The following is a 23,045-nucleotide window of genomic DNA, read 5'->3' on the forward strand; positions in this document are numbered from 1 at the left end:
ATGCTCAAAGAATTCACTGAATATGGCAAAAACATAAAGGAAGAAATGAAGATACACTAAGTGAAATAAAAAGTATATATATAGGAAACCAACAATGGAGAGGATGAAATTGAGAATTAAATCAATGATTTGGAACACAAGGAAGGAAAAAGCATTCAATCAGAAGAGCAGGAAGAAAAAAGAATTCAGAAAAACAAGGATAGGCTTAGGAACCTCTGGGACAACTTTAAACGTGCCAACAACCGAATCATAGGGGTGCCAGAAGGAGAAGAGGAAGAGCAAGAAATTGAAAGCTAATGTGAAAAAATAATGAAGGAAAACTCACCAAATTTGGCAAAAGAAATAGACATACAAGTCCAGGAAGCACAGAGAATCCCAAACAAGCTAGACCCAAAGAGGGCCACATCAAGACACATCGTTATGAAAATGCCAAAGGTTGAAGGTAAAGAGAGAATCTTAAAAGCAGCAAGAGAAAAGAAGAGCGTTACCTACAAACGGGTACCTAATAAGACTATCACCTAATTCCTCAAAAGAAACTTTGCAGGCTAGAAGGAGCCACCAAGAAGTATTCAAAGTGATGAAAAGCAAGGACTTACAACCTAGATTACTCTATCCAGCAAAGCTATCATTAAGAATGGAAGGGCAGATAAAGTGCTTCCCAAACAACGTAAAGCTAAAGGAGTTCATCATCATCAATCAATTATTACATGAAATGTTAAAGGGGGGGTATTTAAAAAAAAGATCAAAACTATTAACATTAAAATGGCAACAAACTCACAACTATCAACAACTAAACTAAAAAAGCAAACCAAGCAAACTAGAACAGAAACAGAACAACAGATATTGTGATCATTTGAAGGGTTATCAGCTGGGAGGGGGAAGCGGAAGAATGGGGAAAAGGTTGCAGAGATTAAGAAGCATAATTGAAGCCTGGCTGCTGTGGCTCAGTGGATTGAGCATCGGCCTGCGAGCCAAGTGTTGCTGGTTCGATTTCCAGTCAGGGCACATGACTAGGTTGCAAGTCAGTCCCCAGTTGGGGGCACGAGTGAAAGGCAACCACACAGTGATGTTTCTTTCCCTCTCTTTCTCCTTTCCCCTCTCTCTAAAAATAAAATAAACAAACAAATTAATCAACTTTTTTTAGAAAAAGAAGCATAATTGGCACGTACAAAATAGACAGGGGGATGTCAAGAATAGTGTAGGGAAATTGAGAAGCCAAAGAATTTATATGCATGATGCATGGACATGAACTAAAGGTGGGGGATTAATGGAGGGAAGGGGGATACTGGGTAGAGGGAGCGAAGGGGTAAAAATTGGGACTACTGTAATAGCATAATCAATAAAATATATTTTAAAAATGGGGATACTAAAAAAATGGGGATATTTAAAATGCAGTCTATATACTAATCCTCTGATTATAAGTGCTGCTAATATCTTCTGCTCATTATAACTTATCTTTTCATTTTGTTTTTGAGTTGTGTGATGATTTAATTCCAGGCAAATACATCAATCTTTTAATTTGTAATCTGTGCTTTTTGTATCTTGTTTTGAAATCTTTCTCTAGCCCAATATCATAAAGGTATCCCATGTTTTCTTTTTAAAGTTTTGCTTTTCACATTTAGGTCTTTAGGTCTTTAATTTATCTGAAATTTATTTTCCTATAAGATATAAAGTAGGGAAGGACCTAATTAAAAGTTTTGACAAGGTTAGCTTAATTGTTCTGGTATAATTTATTGAATAATTCAACAATTTCCTTCTAATTTTTCATGCCACATCTGTTACAGGATTCTTGTTTATTACCAGTTAAAAACAATGCCATTTTTATTTTCAGTATTTAAAAACATATTTCTCAGAGTTGAAATCTGATTTAGATAAAAGTCAACAACTTATTCTTAAGAGGGTCATACGGCAAAATGTAAGACTCACTGATCCTCCCTGAAGTTGTGTCACAGAAACTTTTCATGTAAGAATATCACCCAGTAACAGACTAGTTATAAAGCAGCTTTGATGGAGATTTTATAAATCTGAGGTTAATAGTCATGTATCCTATCCTACTGATAAATTAATAGCTAATAAAAATATAAGACATATATTACAGGCGAATGAAAGGACTGCTACATGAACTTGACTGATTAACCCTTCCAATTGAATCTATCCAAAGCAGTAGGACATAGTGGTAAAGGTATAGTATACAGAATCAAAAGGCCGGGATCTGATTCCAGATTTGCCACCCACTAGCTTTGTAACTGATATTAAGCAAACTGTTCTAGCTGAGTATTAATTTTCAAATATGTAAAACAGTGGTGAAATGCTCAATTTTTTTGGTAAGCATTGAAAGCAATTTATAAAATATATTACATAAGTATTCTGAAACACAGAATGGCTTAAAATCAGATTTTGGCAAGAGGTTATAATTCAAATTCCATCAACAAGTATAGAATCTTTTATTTGAAAAGGAAGGTATCTTAAGAAATTTAGGAAATATTTAGCCTGGCGACCTCCACTAACTTGGGAGGTACACCATAAGAGAGCAAGGCTCCTAGATTTTATGTGAGCATCAGAGTTGGCCATAGTTATTGAAGGTAATGTTCCACCAGCACTGACTTTTCTCAGGGTGAGTGCAAAAAGAAGGGTGGAAACTCCTTCCTCCTGAGCCATTAAAATTAAATCGAATCCCTGGCTGCTGTGGCTCAGTGGATTGAGCGTCGGCCTGCAAACCAAGTGTCGTTGGTTCAATTCCCAGTCAGGGCACATGACTAGGTTGCATGTCAGGTCCCCAGTTGGGGGCGCAACTAAGAGGCAACCACACAGTGATGTTTCTCTCCCTCTCTTTCTTCTTTCCCCTCTCTAAAAATATAAATAAATAAATAAATTAATTAATTAAAAGAATTAAATTAAATCAAAGTTAGAAAATATTTCTGACAATTGGGCCACTAGAGAGAACAAAATCAATCTAAGCAGAATTGGTCAGAAATCCAAGCTTTTCTCAGGTTAGACTTGGAACAAAATGTATAACTTTCCATTTGTTGTCTTCTGTCATTAAAAAAATACCTAAAACAATATTCTATATTTCAGAAACAGTTCATTTTCAGTGTCTGTCTGCTTAGGACACCTGTCTCTGAACTGTCAATACATACCAGATGGATTGCAGAAAACTAGCTAGAATTTTGAATATCTTATTACTAAAACTTGAAGACCTTCATGCAGATGGTAAGGAAATATGTTCCCACTATTTATTGGCATAGAATACAGTATAAGGTAGTCTGAGAGGAGATCTGCTCCTGTTTTTCAGGACCGTCTTCAATCAGGCTGACTCTACAATTTCTCAAAAGTTAATAAAAAATAATTTCTCCTGTTGTACATAAATTTCTCTGCAGTGATGTGTTTTCTGTTATGACACTTCCCTTAGGTGTTATTCAGGTTTTTATCCAAGGTTACAAAACTGGGGAAGGACTGATGCTCATAAAGACCATAACAATCAAAGGCTTAATGACAAGTTTTCATGCAAATCCTTGACAGTGAAATTACATTCAAGGTATATTATTTTCATTTCCAGAAGAAGCAGAATCTCCTGTTGAGATGTACACACCTTTCAAAGGACTGTCCAGGTTAGCAATAACTGAGTTCTGATGACAGATGACCAACGGATTATATCATAGTTAGTTCTTTAAACTTTACTCTTCAAACTGATGTCAAAAAAGTTTTTACAAGTTTTAATTTAAATTTGTATTTAGAACAGTTTAAAATGCAGAAACCTAAATTCTCCATTTTGATGGTTTCCTCAGTTAAGTTACCATATATGGAGGGAAAATATGCAAGTATACACTGATAGGATGATCACACCTGACATTTCTGCCCTTGGTTTTGTAAACTACAAAAACAAAACAAAAACAGAATGTGAAAGAATTCCAGTAATCTCTCCCCTCAGGTGACACTAATTCAGGAGCACAGTTACTAAAATGACTCTTTCTTTACATGTGTCACTGACAGAATGACCAAAGGGGAAAAATATCTTATTCTATAGCCTTTTAAAATTAATGGAAACTATCAACATACCTGATACTATATTCTCTCAGGCAGTTGTGAAAGCTGTCCTTCCACAGGGTTGAATAAGGAAGACAGAGAAAAGGACTATTTGTTAATGCTTTTTGCTTAGAATTCTTAATTTTCAGTTTTCTAACTTGCTATGAGAGTCATAGTGTATGAGAGTCCGTGTGATGATCTTTTGAGAGCTACCAACTATAAACAATATAAGGGAAATCTTTTTCTATTCTCAGTTCTAAAAATTATAAATCAAACACCAAGGGTAATTTTTATTGTACTTGTATGATTGTGAGGATTTACTCTTTCTAAACCTACTGAATTAACGTAATATGAAAATGATTTTAATTTTATTTTCAAAATGTTCTGTTCTAAGATAAGGAATGCAATGAGTCCAAAGACATCAGTTACTAGAAGCAAGGCTGAAAAGCAAACTTCAGCAAACTCAAAGTCTGTTTCTCACTTTCTTCTTACTAATTCTGCTGGGTGGCCTACAGAACTCACGACCACCTTAAAAAAGAAAAAAAAAAGAAAAGAAAAAAGAAAAACTAACAAAACAAAACAAAACCTTTTCAACTTGCCTTAACTATAATCAAGCTGACAGGAATTCTGACTTAAAGCAGCTCTAAGGGACTGTAATATAAGCACTGAAAAATTACCACTTCAAGGTACATATGTAAAATATTTGAGTAAATTCTGTGTTTATTAGAAAATTTCTGCACCTAAAACTGAGAATAGATTAAATTATAAAAGAAAAAAGTTAAAGAGACTGCCAAGAAAGTTAATTGTATTTAAAAAGTGGTCATTTTTATGAATGTGCTCTAAAATATACTATTTAATCTTTTTAGGGCTTACTAATAAAAAAGGAAGCTGAATCTCTGAAACTGAAATAATAAATAAAAAGGCAGCAAGTTTCATGGCTACATAAGTACCCATGTGACTAAAGACCAAATAAAATGCTGAGGCAAGAGCATATGGCTAAAATACTCATACAGCAAAGTACAAGGGTCTGAATAGGCAGAGTACATATACCCACAGATTTGAGTACCTTTGACATAGAGAGAACACTCTCTCCATTGTTATATTCTACAAAAAGTGACCACCACGGGATGATCATGTAATATTTCCCTGGATCACTCAGGTTATTATCAATGTTTCTGTATGCTGTCTGAAAAGATTCCCTATCCACCAGTGGTTGGGGATATGGATAGGGGGCACTAGAGAGAAGAATAAGATTTGGATTATTCTAGTCACTGTATTTTTAACTTTTCAGCATAGAAAGAAAGAATGGTTCCTGAGAGCCCAGTTACTGTTATGTTTTCCAAAAAATGGATTTCTAATTGATTCTTCACAACTACAAAGCTACAAGCTCAACAAAGGTGTAGGTAACAGAGAGGAAAAGTCAGTTCTTTAATTCCTGTAACCTTTCCTTTTTTCTCCCTTAGTCTACTTTTCTGTAAACTTGAAATGACTTAAAAATGCAAAGACAGAAAAACTAGATACTTTAAGAATGTATTTTTTGTCTACCAGAGCACATTTTTGTGTATCATGCCATTCTTTGAATACAATATTAATGAAAATAGAGTTTCTTTCAGGTAATGGTGAGAGATAGCCATTATATTCTTTTCTATTCCTCTTTGTGACAACAAAATGAATTTAAAAGCTAGCTGACAATGCTTGCAGCTTTTTTTAAAAAATTATGAAATAGAACTTAGCAAAACCAATGACATGGGCCTTAGTGGCAATTTAGTCCATTTGAGTCCTTAACAGGAAATAAATAAAATAAATAAACAAAAGTTCTTAAAAAACCTTCCAAATGGCATGGCCTTATACAGATTATTTCTTTTTATGATATTCAAGAAAACAACAACAACAACAACAAAAAAAAACCCAGCTATTTAAATCTGGCCAGTTTGTCAAGTTCCATCCTTCCCCAAGTAAATTCCACACAAAAATGCTTTGTTTTGAAAGCTACCCATTTCTTCTTCACGAAGTGACTGAAAGAAAGACATGAGATTCTGAGACAGGTTTTTATTAACAGTAAACCCAGTGCCACATCACAAGATAAACCCTGTCTTCTAACAATAAGCCTTTATCAAGCCATAATGAATTTGAATTAAGACACCCTAAACAAAATTTTTAGTTTCAATACAGTCTGGGTCAATAAGTTGACATTGGTCATCACTTGGCATTCACTACAGCAAGAATTTGAGGTGACAAAGCATGCTTTCTCCCATAAAGGAGAAAAGGGAGGAAGTCTCTTTAAGTTGTATACACTTTATACGTGCCTCAATGACATATTATAGACATCTGGAGGACAGGAAAGGAAGGGTGCCTCCTGTTAAGAATTACTCCTTGAGTGAGTTACTCATAATTATTTCGAAGAGTGTGTCACCTATCTTAGAGAGTCCCGCTCAAACAATACTAGTCTGGTTCTCAGGAAGCAGATATTCTATACCCGAATGTTTCATATAGCTTTAACTTCCCAACCAATCACTTTAGCAGGAGGCACATTAAAAGAACTGGCTTCTAACCTCAAACATTAACCTTGGGATAGACCTGAAAAGTTTAAAAATTAAAGGAAATTATTCATTTGTCCATTCACCCATTCATCCATCCAGCATTGAGGGCCCCCTACTATGCTTCAGGCATGATCTTTTCATTTTAGTACCAGGGAGACACAAAATAAACAAAATTTAAAAGTAAAACATGTTACAGGATGATGATAAATGCTATAAAGAAAAAATGTTGCAAAGGGGTACAATTTAAACTAAAGTAGTCAGGGAAGGTTTCATGCAAGTAAGAAGACTAAAAATGTTTTGCATCGTGGTTAATCAGTAGGAAAGACTCTCAAGACAGTTATTATTCTTTCTTCTACCTTACTTAGGCTTTTTATTGACCGGCTGTTGTAATGACCAGCCAGGGCAAGAACTGACACTGAAGAGAAGCCACATTACTAAGAGACAAAAATAGAAGCTGCCTTCTCACTCTCTATCCTCATGAATACTGTGATATCTTCAACCCTGTTAAGAATGGCCCTCAGGAGAACTTTGCCCCAAAAGAATCTAACACAGGTCACCAACTCAAGTGCCAGGCAGGTAATGCAAATGATTAAAGTAGTTTATAGGTAAAAATATCTATGTTGAGAAGCTGACACATGGCAGGGACTGGGAGGACTGGAGAGTGCACATGTTTGAAAGGGATACCTGTCTCTAGGTCCAGCCAACTGTTGTCATGTAGAACTAAAAACCCTGTGTCCTAAGTTTTCAAGAGAAACCAGACATCTTATCTCTTCTGTGAACTCTCCCAATTCTGAAATATGGCAAACAATTTGAAATTTAAAAAAATGTCAGCGTGGGCCAAACTAAACACCTCTGTGGAGCAGATCTAGTCCGTGGGTCTCCAGTTTAGCTCTTCTGGTCTACAGGGTCAAGGGACGAGTTCTTCCAGGGCCATAAGCACTAGAATGCTTGATTTGCTGGACAAGGTCTGCTTGTTATTACCATCCAGTCCATATCTGAGCAACCATGTTTTAAAATCCAGGATCTCTGGAATATACATTAGATTCAGAGCAAGCCATATGAATAATATGCCATAAACCAAGATGAAATAATACTAGAAGGGTTATACCTAGGGAACAGTCTCTATTGCAGTGTTTCAGAATTCAAGTACTGCTGATCTTCCACACAGATCCAAGATAGATGAATAAACTTTCTACAGACAGACTGCTTACCTGTTTCTAACCAGTTTATTACTATGCTAAATAGGATTTTTCAGAACAGATGGTTAGTATCTCTGTTGTGATTCCCTTTTCAGGATTTACATTTTGTAATGGACAACTTGCTTGCCCAGAAAGTTGGTTCTTAAGGTTTATTTAAAACAGGCTTTGGTGCCCTCTAAAGAAGAAAAATGTTTATAGAATGTAGCTTAGGCTGTTACTTTTTATTTCCCTAGAAAGGACAAACACTATTCCAGTGGGGGTAGCAGGTAGAAAGCAGAGGTCCTAAAGGATTACTTAACCAGTATTCAGGACCTAAGATACACTGACTACAGACTCAACACAATTCCACTTTTTCAAGTTTTCTACTGTATTCCTTTGCAAGAGGACCCTATTGAGAGCTTTCCCTTGGAAGGAACCTATCTCACTATTGGATAATCTGAATGCTGGCACCTGTCATCTAGTTTCAGGTTTCTTTAGCCCTCCAGAAGGAACAGACATTCTGGCAACCTCACATCACTTTCAACTCTTCTCTCCTAATGAAGTCCTCCTTTGGTGGACTCGCACAAATAAACCCTATGCCAGCAGAGCTGACTTAGGTCAGGAAGCCCTTATACTCATGTGTGATTGGGCCTACTGGATAATTCAGGATAATCTCCCCATCTCAAAATCCTTAATTTACTAACACCTGCTGCCCTGGCTGGTTTAGCTCAGTGGATTGAGCGTCAGCCTGCGAGCTAAGTGTCGCTGGTTCGATCTTCCAGTCAGGGTATATCAGAGAAGGAAAACTCTGACTCCAAAAAACCTCCGCTGCCTTGCGGCATACCTCTTCTGGGGAAAGGCTAAGGGAGTAAACCCCGACAGAAAATCCGGAGCCGGAGTCCCTAAGGCGGTTTGACGTTGTAGTCAACACCGGCAACTCCTGCGGCGCACCTGAACCCAAGCTGTATTGACTCCGTCTTTCCCTTGGACCCTTCAGCTGCGAAGAGAGGGGGGGTCTGCTGCATGGGCAACAGCAGACCCTCCATATCACCCTGCCCAGGCTCTGTAGCTTCAGCTCCACTGGAGAGGACACTCCAGCGTCATCGCAAGATGTCGATTCAACACGGGAGGAGACAGATGCCGTGTCACTCCCGAGTCGGACTGCACAGCCATTCTCGGCGGTGCAGATAGACACTTAAGAAGCTACACCATCGTCTCTCGAGACGGACGGCTGCCGACGACGACGACGACGACAAGGAACTCACTGGACATGTTCAATTTTTGCCCAGGTGAGTTAACTTCATTTTTGAGGGGCAGAACATAGCATTTTTTGCAAAGCAGTTGTTTTAATAGGTTATGGTAAGTCACCAAAAAAGGCCAATACTGCATTTTTTTTAAACCTAGAAGTAGCTGGCAATACATAAAAGTCCTCTCTTAGAACACTGATCAATTAGAGACCTAAAAATAAGGCACTATACACTTTTCCTAGGAGGTTTAAAATATGAACTAAAATGGATTTAAAATACTCATTTCCCTTGTTCCTAGTTATAAGCCTTTTATTTCTCCAGCTGATGGGGAAAAGGTAAACAAAGATTACCTACTCTTACTTTTATAATCTTAACTAGGATTGCTGTTGAATCGCCTAGTCCATCAGACAAGTATTTTTCTTCTTGTTTTCAGCTGATTTCCAGACAAGCCAAATTTTATTTACTGCTTACATTAGCTTTTCCTAATGGGAACCAAAATATACGCCTATTTCCCCCACAACACCCCCCTCACTCCTTTAACTGTTATTACTTCTAATAACCCCAAAGCAGAACTAATCGATTTAGGGGATCTAGATATTGAAACTGGTGGGAAGATTGCTCCCTGGTGGTATACACACCTAAAACACTGTAACATACTTCCTCTACTCTAGACACTTGCCCTATGGATTTTACCAATCACTGCCCGAACAGTATGCCCTAGATCACCAGTTTTATGAGAAGTGTTATTAGGGAAAAGAGTTAGAACACATTGAATACTTTTTAAGATTCACGATATACAGCAGCTTATTAAAATAGTTATTCAGACACCTTTTATTCCAGAGCTCATGAAATCTATTTGACTTTTGGAATCTTATTTTGCATAACATTAACATCCTATGGAATTACTCTGGCAAGGCCCATACTTTGGGAAACATGGACGATTATTTGCCATCCCCCTGTGGTTGACTCTCAGCAAACCAGGCCTTTTCTCTGCCAAATATTCAATATTATCTCTCACATTTTAGCCCTTGTTACATCCATCAGGTAAGACCATTTAACTGAACTAAAGTATGTGGACTAGTGAATATGAACTGAGCAGCTTTCAAACATTGCTGGGGTCCAGCTAATCCTCTAGTGTTGAATATGTCAAGGGTAAGATTTTGCCTAGACTATTACATTCGTTATGAAAAATATAATTGAATCAACTTTACAAATGTATGATGACATTACAGATCTACAATTGTTACAACTCGAGAAACTTAGGACATGTAGGTCATTAAAATTAAGTAAAAATCAACTGTTTTGATTGCAAAATCATTAAAATATTAATAAAAAACGATTTACAGTTAGGCTACCACAAGTATTTTCATCTGTTTTCACTGATAAGCAAAGTGCTAGACTTTAAAAATTATGATCATATATACAATTTCATATTTTTCACTTTTAGCATATTTCATAGTGACACAGTCTTCACAATTTTAATCAATTTAAATAACTAAAATTATTTTAGCTATTTTGTTTTAGTGAGCATACTGTAAGTTTTAAAAATGGCATTCAAACAACCTGCTTGCAAAAAACAGACTGCATTTAGAATTACTGATTACTAAAATTCAGTATGATAAGGCCAGATTTAATTTTTTCATTTCAGATCAATTTTAAAGGTGGAAAATTAATTCCAGAAACATTTTCTTGATTATAAAATAAAGTAAAATTTTAAAAACTCATATATAAGCTCATATTTCAGTCACTTTTAAAAAATGATACAGTATATAGTTTTTAAAAACTTGGGTTCTGGAGTCAGACTATCTGGATTAAAAGCCTAACTGTACCACTTAGCAAGTTTTATGACCTCGGGTAAGTTATTTAGCCTGTCTGAGCCTGTTTCTTCATCTGTAAAATGAGGATGATACCAGATTAACCTCATAGGCAAATTCTGAGAACCGAATGGCGAAATATGGAATGCACTTGCCTGGCACACTTGATAAATGCTAACAACAACAAAACAAATACAAAGAAACTCTCCATTTAGAGGATATTATGTGCAGATTATACATTCTTTTTGAAATTACTATTTATGAATAATCATTTAGCAATTATTTACTGAGTGTCTTCCATCTACCAGACACTGTGCTAATCACTGGAGATACAAAGCCACAAAACACTGTCTCACTTACAAAGGATTTTTGGAGAAGAAAAATTAATTGGGTGATTAGCATCCTATATGGTAAAAGCTTTAAGAGGGCCACAGACCTTTCTAAGGGGGTGTATAAAGCAGGGGCATGAAAGCAGGTATGGAGTGTAGGTTGGACTCATACATATTGCTAATGACCTTCTTCTTTGTCTTCCCCTGGTACAGAGGTTAGAAAACAAAATACAGTAGTCCCTCTCTAAATTGCAGTTCATTTATTGCGGCCTCACTGTATCGCGGGATTTTTAAAAATATTAAATTATCGTGGATTTCTTGCTATATCGCGGGATTTTGCAGTACTGTATGTATGTTGATAAAATTACATAGGTTTAGGAGTGTAGAATATGTTTAAGAACATAAGTAGTGTTTATAAAAGTGTGGAAAAGGTTAATAAGGGACTGGGAATGGTTTATAAGTGTGTGGGAAGGGTTTATAAAACCTTAAAATATATATAAATACTAAAATAAATGTAAGGTTCCTGCTTCGCGAATTTTCACCTATCGCGGGCAGGGTCTAGAACATAATACCCGCGATAAGTGAGGGAATACTGTACTCTATGTCCTAGCTTCCCTTGCAGTGAGGGGTACCCAAGTGACATTACTCTAGAGCAGCGATTTTCAACCTTTTTCACCTACTGGCACACATAAACTAATTACTAAAATTCTGCGACACCAGTGTCTCTGACTAAATAGTCAGGTATTACATGTTTTAAAAATTCTTTCAGCATACCAGTTGAAAATTGTGCACTACAGGTTATTACTCTGAAGTTCCTGAAGTGGGTTTTCAAAATGAACGCAGGTGTTCTAAAAGTATAGACAGACTCCCCTAGAAGAGAGCACTTTTGCCTTTCCTTCTGTCTTCCTGCCTCAGCACTTACACAGAGGGCATGTCAGTGCAGCAGCCACCAATGATATAACATGACAAAAGATGGCACAGTCAAAAGGGAAGAGCACAGGACTCGGGTGGCATCTCTCAGTTACTGTGCCACCTCCTGAATGCCCAACTTTGGACTTACTGGATGACACAAACTCTTATTTCTTTAAACCACCAGTTGCTGGAGTTTTCTTTTATCTGCAGCTGAAGGCATTCCTAGTAGATAAATGAAGCTTTCTGAAAAAAATTTTGAGCCAAGTCCAAAGGGAGTTAGCAGTTATCCAAGAAACCTGAGAAGGGCACAGCTGGCAGTGTTGATATTGGCATAAGTTCTACAATATGCACCCTCTGGCTTCCTGGACGGCTCTAGCAGGTGATTTGCCAACCTTCTCCATCTTCCACTTCCTATGTCTGTGGGATTTAATACTCTCCCCTCAATGGTTCCAGATGACGGAACACTCATTTTCAAATGATAAGTTCTGTGATGAACATAAAATGTGATAAATTTATGGCAATTAAGTCAACGGATCCAAATTATCAATTTACACATACAACACCTTCAACTGAAGCTGCCATGTATACTTACTATGTGCCTGCCAGGCACTGTATTTACACTAGTTATTTCATTCAGTGTTCACTACTCGGTGGGTTAGGCACTGTTTTTTCCTGTTCTTTTTCACAGAAATAAATTAGATTAAAAGTGTCCCAAGTCAGACAACAATGGTAATAATGGTAGGGGCGAAGCTTCAATCTCAAGTTTATTTCATTCCATAGCCTTAGCTCTGGGCCACGCTGCTGCACTGCAGTCTCCCTGAGCTTTTGGCCCACAGCACTTGCTTACATCCTCCTTGAATCTATACAATAAACTTTTGGTTCTCCATCTGTACTCTGGGGCTGAGAGTGGGGTGATTCAGGATGGTTATCGCTTAATAGAAGAGTATGGAAGGAAGTGGCATACCTAAGCTGAGTAAAAGAGAAGAAAAGGAAAGGATGTCAGAAAAAGAAAATACAGGCATTCTTTCCCTCTAAAGGAACGTGACGAGTCTCGTTCTTACTGGCAAACCGTGAAGTAATTCCAAAAAATAAATTCTAGTATTTTAACAAATGTATGGTCTCTAAAAGGCCTAAACTGAAGATGGCAACCTTTTAAAATATTTGATATTGCAATATGTTTAATAATTGATTCATTAGTTTATACTCATTCATACATTTAACAAATATTTATTGGTCATTCTCATGTGCCTCGTGTAATCCAATTATTATGTTCCTATACACAAGCAGCCAAGAATAAGTTAAAATGCTAATTATAATTCTCACAGAGGGAAAGAAGATGCATCAAATTCAGACCTGAGAAATCACAGTTTTCCAGAGATAAATCTCAAATATAACTAGGTATAGCCAAAAAGAAAAAGGGGGTGGGGAGTTGGGGTGAGGGTTGGCCTAAACTACGAGACAAGAGTTTATCAGCTTCAACACTACTGAGAATTTTGGGCTGATAAGTCTGTTCTGGGATGAAGTCGTGTTTTGTAGGATATTTAAACAGCATCCTTATCTTCTGCTCACTTGATGCTGGTAGACACCCTGAGTGTAAAAACTAAAAATGTCTCCATATATTGTCAAATGCTCCTTGAGAGGCAAAACTGCCTCCAGTCGAAAACCACTGTTCTAGACCAGCACTATCCAAAATGGTCTCCACTACTCACATATGGCTATTTAACTTGAAATTAATTAAAATTAAAAGTTCAGTTCCTCCTGCTAGCCACATTTAAAGTGCTCAACTGCTATATGTGATTAGTGGCTACCATACTGAATAGTGCATAGAGAAAATATTTCTATCATCACAGAACATTATAAATGACAGTGCTCTTCTAGACGAAGAGAGTATATACTCTCTGCTCTAACTCTGCAACGGTTCTCTACAGTTTGCTAAAAGCCAATGGAAGGAGTGGAGAAAGATGAGGTTAAACAAAAGTAAGGCCTGAGGATGAAGGGTCTTCAGTACCTTAAGACAGAAAAATGGGAAGCCGGTGAAAGGTTTTAAGCAAGGGTGTAAAATTATGAAAACAGATTCATATTTTATACAGATGATTGTGATTGTACTGTGGAGAATGAAATAAAAGTGGAGAAACCAGAAGCAGAAAATCAGCTGGGGTAATTCCAACAAGCATGGTGATCTGGATTAATGCAGTAGCAGTGGGGATGGACAAAAATGGAGCAATTACGGAGGCACAATTGATAGGACCTGGTGAATGACTAAATGTGAGGTAGGGTGAGGAAACAGAAAGAAGTAAAAAACGACTACCAACTGTGTTTTTTTAAAAAAAATTGTTTATTTTTAGAGAGAGGGGAAGGGAGGAAGAAAGAGAGCGAGAGAAATATTGATCAGTTGCCTCTTGGAGGCACAACGACTGGGAACTGAATCTGCAACCCAGGCATGTGCCCTGACCAGGAATTGAACAGGCGATTTTGCGCTTTGCAGGATGGTATCAATGAACTGACTCACACTAGCCAGGGCATGGCTACCAGGTTTTCAGGTTAGATGAGTAAGTAGACTTACTAATATAGTATGGTAAAGAATAAAGGCCCTCCAAGATGTTCATGTCCTAATCCTCTTAATCCCCAGAACCTGTGAATCTGTTACCTTACATGACAAAGGGACTTGGCAGGTGTTAGTCGTCGGCAGCCGTCCGTCTCGAGAGACGATGGTGTAGCTTCTTAAGTGTCTATCTGCACCGCCGAGAATGGCTGTGCAGTCCGACTCGGGAGTGACACGGCATCTGTCTCCTCCCGTGTTGAATCGACATCTTGCGATGACGCTGGAGTGTCCTCTCCAGTGGAGCTGAAGCTACAGAGCCTGGGCAGGGTGATATGGAGGGTCTGCTGTTGCCCATGCAGCAGACCCCCCCTCTCTTCGCAGCTGAAGGGTCCAAGGGAAAGACGGAGTCAATACAGCTTGGCTTCAGGTGCGCCGCAGGAGTTGCCGGTGTTGACTACAACGTCAAACCGCCTTAGGGACTCCGGCTCCGGATTTTCTGTCGGGGTTTACTCCCTTAGCCTTTCCCCAGAAGAGGTATGCCGCAAGGCAGCGGAGGTTTTTTGGAGTCAGAGTTTTCCTTCTCTGATATACCCTGACTGGAAGATCGAACCAGCGACACTTAGCTCGCAGGCCGACGCTCAATCCACTGAGCTAAACCAGCCAGGGCAGCAGGTGTTAGTAAATTAAGGATTTTGAGATGGGGAGATTATCCTGAATTATCCAGTAGGCCCAATGCAATCACAAATATCCTGGTAAAATGGAGGCTGAGGGGAGATTTGACTAAAAAAAATGTCCAAGTAATGCAGTGTTAAGACTCTAGCAGCCACTGCTGGCTTTGAAGATGCAGCTATTAAAAGCTAGAAAAGGCAAGTAAACATTTTCCCCTACATTCTCCAAAAGGTCCAGAGCCCTGCTGACACCTTCATTTCATCCTAGTGAGACCTGTGTCAGACTGCTGGCCTACAGAACCAAAAGATAGTGAATCTGTTTTGTTTTAAGCCATGACGTTTATGGTGATTTGTTGCAGCGGCAACAGGAACCTAACAAAGATAGGCTTAAAATTTGGGGTGTGATACAATCAGACTGGCTTTTTTCAAGTACTTATGCATGGCACATCCTGGTAAATTAGTCAATTTATAAATAGATGGATATATGGGTCTGGGGCTTAAGTTGGAGATGTATGATTAGGAGTCATCAGTATATTGAGATTAATTGAAACCATCAAAGTAGATGAGATCACCATGAGCAAATACAGAGAGAATGCAGAGGACTTAGAGAAACAGAGGTCCTTAAAAGAAAGTTGGAAGAGTATAAGACGTAACAGGAAATCAGAACTGTGTAGCATCTAAGAAATTAAAAGAATAAGCATATACTTAAACCAGGGGAGTTGGGGATGATCAATACAACCAACTGAAAAAGGCTTGTCAAGTTAGGGCATCTATTATATTTAGCAATAAAAGGTCATGGTATCCTTGATAAACACAAGTTTCAAAGGAGTGATTAGAAGACTTGTTATTGGGGTTGAAGATTGAATAGAAGGCAAAGCATGGGTCTGAATTCATTAAGCACCTTTTAACTAAACTTTGACTTTCTTCTTTCACAAGAAAGAAGAAGACAGGGTGGTAGCTAGAGAAGGGTTGTGGAAAGTATTTTTATTATAGATGGGGAAAAAATTAAAGGTGATTTTTTTAAGTAAATGCAAAAGCTTCAGTTTCTTCATTTGCAAAAGGGTGTTAACAAGATTACTCATTTCAGGGGGGTCATTGTGAAGAAAGAAAAAAAAAAAGTGAGCTTATAAGGAAAGCCCAAACCTGAGTAAGAAAGTTCTGCTGTCTCAGGTAGAGAAAGAGGACTAATTACAGTGACACTTGGGAGAATCTAACAGTGCAGTCATTAAATATTCTAGGACCTAAGGAGTATTCCATCTGCATAAATTTCATGAAAGTCAGTACTATTTCAGTAGCCCTAGTAACTGCATACTTCTTCCCTCACGTGTATACAAGAAGACCTAAGGGAAAACAAATACCATCTAAATTTAAACTATTATTATGATGGCTTTAATTTCTGAAGTCCAGTAATCCCAACATAAAAAGTATATTATAGCAACAAAAACTAACCCAGGAAGCATTTTAAAAAGCTTTCATTTAAACAAATTCTTAGAGTTTTGTAAGTACAACCTAAATTTAAACTATTATTGTAGTATTAATTTTCGAAGTCTAGTAACCCAAATATGACAAAATATGCTATTATAACAAAACTAATCCACCATACATCTTAAATCTTATCTTTAAACAAATGATTTAGTTATTGGGGCAGAAAAATAAACATCTACTTTGTTAAATGTTTAAGTGATCTCTAGTGTAAGTTTCAAAAACATGCGATTACCTCAGGTTTTGATTTCATTATTGATTAAATAGAGAAAAGTAGATCGCTTATAGCCAGTTCATCCTTAGGGTTATAATTAAATGTCAAGTTTTATTCACTAAAATTGGGTTAGAGTTAAAATAAATAGTGACTCAAGAACAATATATTTTATAATGGTAAAAGCCTTAGACAAAAGAAATTGAAGATTAGTTATTTTACTTACCAAAATGCAGTCCACTTTAGATTGTACAGTTTTGCTGAAAGAGAAAGAAAGTTAGGTTAATAAGAATGATAAATTTATTAAACACCTGAAATATCTCAAACAGATATGATAATTAGTCTTCCCTACTGTGAAAAAAATAATTTAAAAACTCATGATTAAGATCAGGCATTGTAGCCTAAAACTGCATTTTCAACAAATTCAAAAAAAAAAAAATCTCTTTCCCAGTCCCTGTACTATGTGGAACCCCAAAGCATAATCAGAATGGTTTTCGAATTCACTGCTACAGTCAACCTGCTATTGTACAGTATCATTTTAACAGATGTTCTGAATAAACAAGTTTTTTACGATATGTAAAAGGGTAGGTGTATTATTACACTTAGATATAGGACACAGAGTTTATAATGAATTATGATTTTTACCATATGCCTGATATTCTGGACAATAATTTGTTTAGTAGTTTAAAGGCATAATGGCACAATATTATCTGTAATTCTAAAGACTTGTTATAAAGTAGATTCTCCCACACTCTCTCTCATGTGTATATACACACACACACATGCTAGCAAAGGATTACCTAGATGTAAAAGCAATAACAAAAATTAACTAATATGATAATAAATTAGAGGGAAAGAATATATTTAGAAATAAATAACACAAGACCAGTATATATTATTTTAAGTGAGCTACTAAATATAATAGAACTATTAAATATAAGTGAACTATTTCACACTGGCTTCATTAATACAATTAAAGCCAGTATAAAACAACTGAATTGTCATTTGGATTTTGTTATAACACATTAAAGTAAAAATGCAATGAAATCATGCAAGTCCAGAAATAGTTTCTATTAATTTTTAAAAGATGTTAATTTTTAGAGCCAAACAAATGTCAAAAAGTGCTTATTTGCCTTTGTATATAGCTATAGAGTAAATAAAAAATCAGCATTTAAATCCCATTTCAGTTTACAATCAATAAGCTCAAAATTTTACACCGGTCTCATGATTTCAAATTGCCTTTTTTAAAAATACAAAGTATGACTGAATTAAGTACAATTACAAAGTTCAGAATGACTAAAATGAACAAGATAGTAAATGATACTTCTAGGTAAGAGGAACTGAAATCTCCTTCCCACAACCCCACAGAATATATATATATATCTAAGTATCGTCGGCAGCCGTCCGTCTCGAGAGACGATAGTGTAGCTTCTTAAGAGTCTATCTGCACCGCCGAGAATGGCTGTGCAGTCCGACTCGGGAGTGACACGGTATCTGTCTCCTCCCGTGTTGAATCGACATCTTGCGATGACGCCAGAGTGTCCTCTCCAGTGAAGCTGAAGCTACAGAGCCTGGGCAGGGTGATATGGAGGGTCTGTTGTTGCCCATGCAGCAGACCCCCCCTCTCTTCGCAGCTGAAGGGTCCAAGGGAAAGACGGAGTCAATACAGCTTGGCTTCAGGTGCGCCGCAGGAGTTGCCGGTGTTGACTACAACGTCAAACCACCTTAGGGACTCCGGCTCCGGATTTTCTGTCGGGTTTACGCCCTTAGCCTTTCCCCAGAAGAGGTATGCCGCAAGGCAGCGGAGGTTTTTTTATATTGGTTGTAGGTCCTTGCTTTTCATCACCTTGACTATTTCCCTCCAGTCTCTTCTTGCCTGCAAAGTTTCTTTTGAAAAATCAGCTCATAGTCTTATAGGCACCCCTTGTAGGTAACTCTCTGCTGTTCTCTTGCTGTTTTTAAGATTCTCTCTTTATCGCGAACCTTTGGCATTTTAATGATGTGTCTTGGTGTGGTCCTCTTTGGGTCTAGCTTGTTTGGGACTCCCTGTGCTTCTTGGACTTGTATGTCTATTCCCTTCACCAAATTTGGGGAGTTTCCCTTTATTATTTGCTCACAAAAGCTTTCACTTTCTTGCTCTTCCTCTTCTCATTCTGGCACCCCCATGATTCAAATGTTGGCCTGTTTAAAGTTGTCCCAGAAGTTCCTAAGCCTTTCCTCATTTTTTTCAATTCTTGTTTCCTCATTCTGTACTGGTTGACTGTCTATTTCTTCCCTATGTTCCAAATCATTAATTTGAACCCTAGTTTCCTTCCCTTCACCATTGGTTTTGTGTGGATTTTCCTTCTTTTCATTTAGCATAGCCTTCATTTCTTCCATTATGCGTTTGCTGTATTTAAGCTTATCTGTCAAGTCTGTGAGCATCTTTATCACCAGTGTTTTGAACTCTATATCTGTTAGGTTGGATATCTCCTCATTGCTTAGTTCTCCCACTGGAACCTTGATCTATTCCCTCTTTTGGGCCATACTTCTTTGTCTCCTTATTTTGACAGGTTCCTGTATTTGTTTGCCTCTGTGTCTTAGGTAGAGCTATCACTCCTGTTACGTTGTAAGGGGTGGAGCCTTAGGGATTCGTCAGTACAGGGCGACTCATTTCACTACTTTGTGGTGCTGTATGTGGAAAAGGGGTCTGAGAGGGAACAATGCTGCTTGCTAAGCACTTGCCCCTTTTCCAGGCACTTCTCGCACTTTCCGTATAGAACTGGCGCCTCTCTAGCTGTTACCCTGGCTGTCGTTCCCAGAGTGAGTGGGTTTGTGGACATTCTAGGAATGGGGGGGGGGGGACAGGCTCTAAACAGACTCTCATGAGAGACGGGCATTTTCCTCTGCTGCCCCAGCCCCCACTGGTTTTCACAACCAGAAGCAATGAGGCTTTATTTTTCCCGGTGCTGGTACTGTGAGATGTGCAGTCTGGCCTGGGCTGGGATCGCTCCCCAGGTGTTCCTCCCAGCTTTTATGATGTGTGACTGCTCCTTCCCATGGTCACAGTCACTGCCTTGCTGCCACCAGTGTCACCGCCACCACAGCTGCCACACTGCATCCTCTCCACCCCTCTTACCTGTCCAGATGGGTATTGCTTCTTTATATCTTTCTTTGTTGGATTTCCACACAGTTCGGTTTTCTGGTAGTTCTGATTGCTTTTTTATTTTGAGGTAGATGTAATCCTTATGGTCGTAGGAAGCAAAGCGTATCTACCTATGCTTTCATCTTGGTCGGAAGTGACTTGTGTTTTTGTCTTAAGAAATCCTACCTAGCTAAGATGTTATACATTCTATTTCATTACAAACATTTTTTAAGTTAGCGTTTTTTATTTTAATATTTATTTTAATTAGAAGCTTTTCTTGTGGTATGCTGTAATATATACATTTTTTCTATCTTACAAGCCAACTGTTTCCCATTTTATTAAGCCAAGTTTCCATATATTTAAATGTGTTTCTGGATTTTTTTGTTTTATTATTAACATATTTGTCTATCCCTGAGCCAATACAACACTTGGAATTTATTAGTGCTTTAAAAATTATGTCGAGTTATTTGCTTGTATGACCCTCCTTGACCATTTTCAGAACCGTCTTGAAAATTCTTGGACCTATAATTTTCCACTTGAGTTTTTCAGTTGTTTCAATTCCACAAATGTCCTGCTAAGATTTACATTTAACTGTACAGATATTATAGGTTGAACTGGGGGAGTTGATTAATAATTTGGATTTATCTTTGTCTGTCTTTAAAAATGCCTTGTAATTTTCTCTACTTTTTGTTAGAAAGAGTCCTAGGTAGCTTATAAATATTGTGAATATTACCTTTTTTCTTATTATAATTCAAATTGGTTTATGCTGATGTGCAGAAAAACTACTAGTTTTCTATGCTGACTTTACATCCAGCAGTCTTCCTAAACTCTCATAGTTCTAACAGTATGTAGAGTCTCTTATAGGTAATAATTTCACTTATAAATTAATGAAAATATTTTCCTTCTTTTCCATTCTTTATACCTCTTCCCCTACTCCTTTTCCTTATCTAATTATTTTGGCTAAAATCCCTAGTCTAATGGTGAAGAGTAGCAGTTATAGCTGATATCTTTGTTCTGTTTCCAAATTTTGTTTCAAAATTTTAATATGATGCATTGTAATATTCCATTTAGTTGATGTTTAATAATTTCCTAAAATATTCCTTGAATATTGGATGCTTTGATTGACTCAAAATAAAATGCTTCAGCGTTGTAATGTTCTGCTTTGGAAAAGGACAGGGTTAAGTTATAATGGAGTAACTTTCCCACGCATAACAATTATATGCTGTGGAAAAAATATAAATACAAGCATTAAGGTGAAAGAGTAACCAAAAGCAGGTAGCAACTACAGGGAATTCACTCTTAAAAGAAAGGAACTATACTGCATAAGATTTGTATTCATAAAACTGTTGCCTGAGGGCACTTATCTGCCCTTGAAGCAATGATTACTCAGAACTGAAGCAGAAATCTGCTGTCTTACCAGCAGAGGAGCCAGAGGACAAAGTCTGGGGCTGCCAGAGCCCCTGTGAAGCGAAAAGATGAAATCCCAGAAAGGAAGGTGCCACAAAATTTTTGTCTAAACTATGCCCAAATATTTGGATGAACTTTTTTTCCCTTAAGGAAAACTTTATGGAAAGAACTGAAGCCCCTATGGAGCCTTTTCCAATCTCGTTTCACTCTTTTTTTCTCAGTGGTGACCACTATCCAGAAGCTGCCCTTCACCATTCCCAGAGTGTTTATATTTTTACTACAAGCACTGAGTTTACCCATAAACAATATAAAGCAGTTTTGTTTTCTTTATAGACATGGAGTCAAGGTACATATGCATTCTACTTTTTTCTTTTCCTTAACAGGTTTTAGAAGAAGTTTACTGTTACATAGAGTTATGTGTTTAAAGGCATATCTCCTACCCTCAAATTCACATGTTAAAAGTCCTAATCCTCAGTACTTCAGAATGTGGCCTTATTTGGGGAAAGGATCTTTACAGATGCAATCAAAGTTGAAATGAATAAATCAGTCATTTGAGTGGGCTCTAATCCAATATGATTGGTGTGCTTATATAAAGGGAAATGTGGACACAGAGACACACATACAGGGAAGATGATGTGAAGGGACATAGGTAGAAGGCCTTCTACAAGCCAAGGAGAGCAACCTGGAAGAGATTCTTCCCTCATACTCCTGAGAAGGAATTAACCTTGCCAACAACTTGATCTTGGACTCCAGGACTGTGAGAAAATACATTTCTGTTGTTTTAAGCAACCTAGTGTGGTACTTTGTTAGGACAGCCTTGGCAAATAATACACATATTATTCCATTATTTGAACATACCACTTTTTATTTATACATTCTTTCACTGAAGGACTCTTAAGGTGTTTCCAGCTCTATACACAATATTGCAACATCTGGCACATAGACCTTGCTATACACCATTGCAAGACTTTTTCTCAGACAGACATACACAAACATACATACACAAACCTTGCAGGGGAATCCTAGTATGTTGATTTTCAACTTTCTACTATTGTTAAATTGCTTTTCAAAGTATACTTCATCAGCTGTGTATGAGAATGATTTTTTCTATTCTCTACAAAATCTGATAATGACAGACTTTTGCCATCCTGATGTGGGTGAAATATTTTGTTTTAATATGCATTCTTCTGTTAGTGAACATCTTTACATGTTTATTGACCACTGGACTTCTGTGAATTGCCTAATCATATCTATACTTATTTTTTATTTGTTTTTTGCCTTTTTAAAATTATTATTACTATTACTTTATTTACTTATGGGGTTCTCTTTACACTTTGGGTACTAATTATTTGCCAATTATTTGAATTACAAATATGTTCTCCCCGTCTGTAACTTGTTTTTCTTTCCATGGTGTTCACTGTTTTACAGAAAGCTTTTATTTTAATAGTTTAATTTATTAATATTTTTCTTTGTAAGAAGTGTTTAGTGTCTTGTTTTTAAAAATTCTTCCTTTTCATGATATCACAAAGATTTATTTCCTTCTAAATGTTAGCTTTTCACATCTGGAG

At 37.2% G+C, this 23,045-nt stretch overlaps 1 protein-coding gene across 1 annotated transcript in view; it reads right to left on the minus strand.

Moving 5' to 3' along the window:
- The window catches only part of RFX7 (regulatory factor X7), a 111,205-nt gene that overhangs the window by 39,677 nt on the left and 48,483 nt on the right, over positions 1 to 23,045 (minus strand). The window contains exon 3 of the mRNA XM_090270647.1: positions 17,173 to 17,206. Coding sequence (XP_090126773.1) covers positions 17,173 to 17,206 — 34 coding nt within the window. The remainder of the gene's footprint in view (positions 1 to 17,172; positions 17,207 to 23,045) is intronic.

Source organism: Furipterus horrens, unplaced genomic scaffold (assembly GCF_987537825.1).
Source record: "Furipterus horrens unplaced genomic scaffold, mFurHor1.1.pri manual_scaffold_3, whole genome shotgun sequence".
Classification (NCBI taxonomy): Eukaryota; Metazoa; Chordata; class Mammalia; order Chiroptera; family Furipteridae; genus Furipterus; species Furipterus horrens.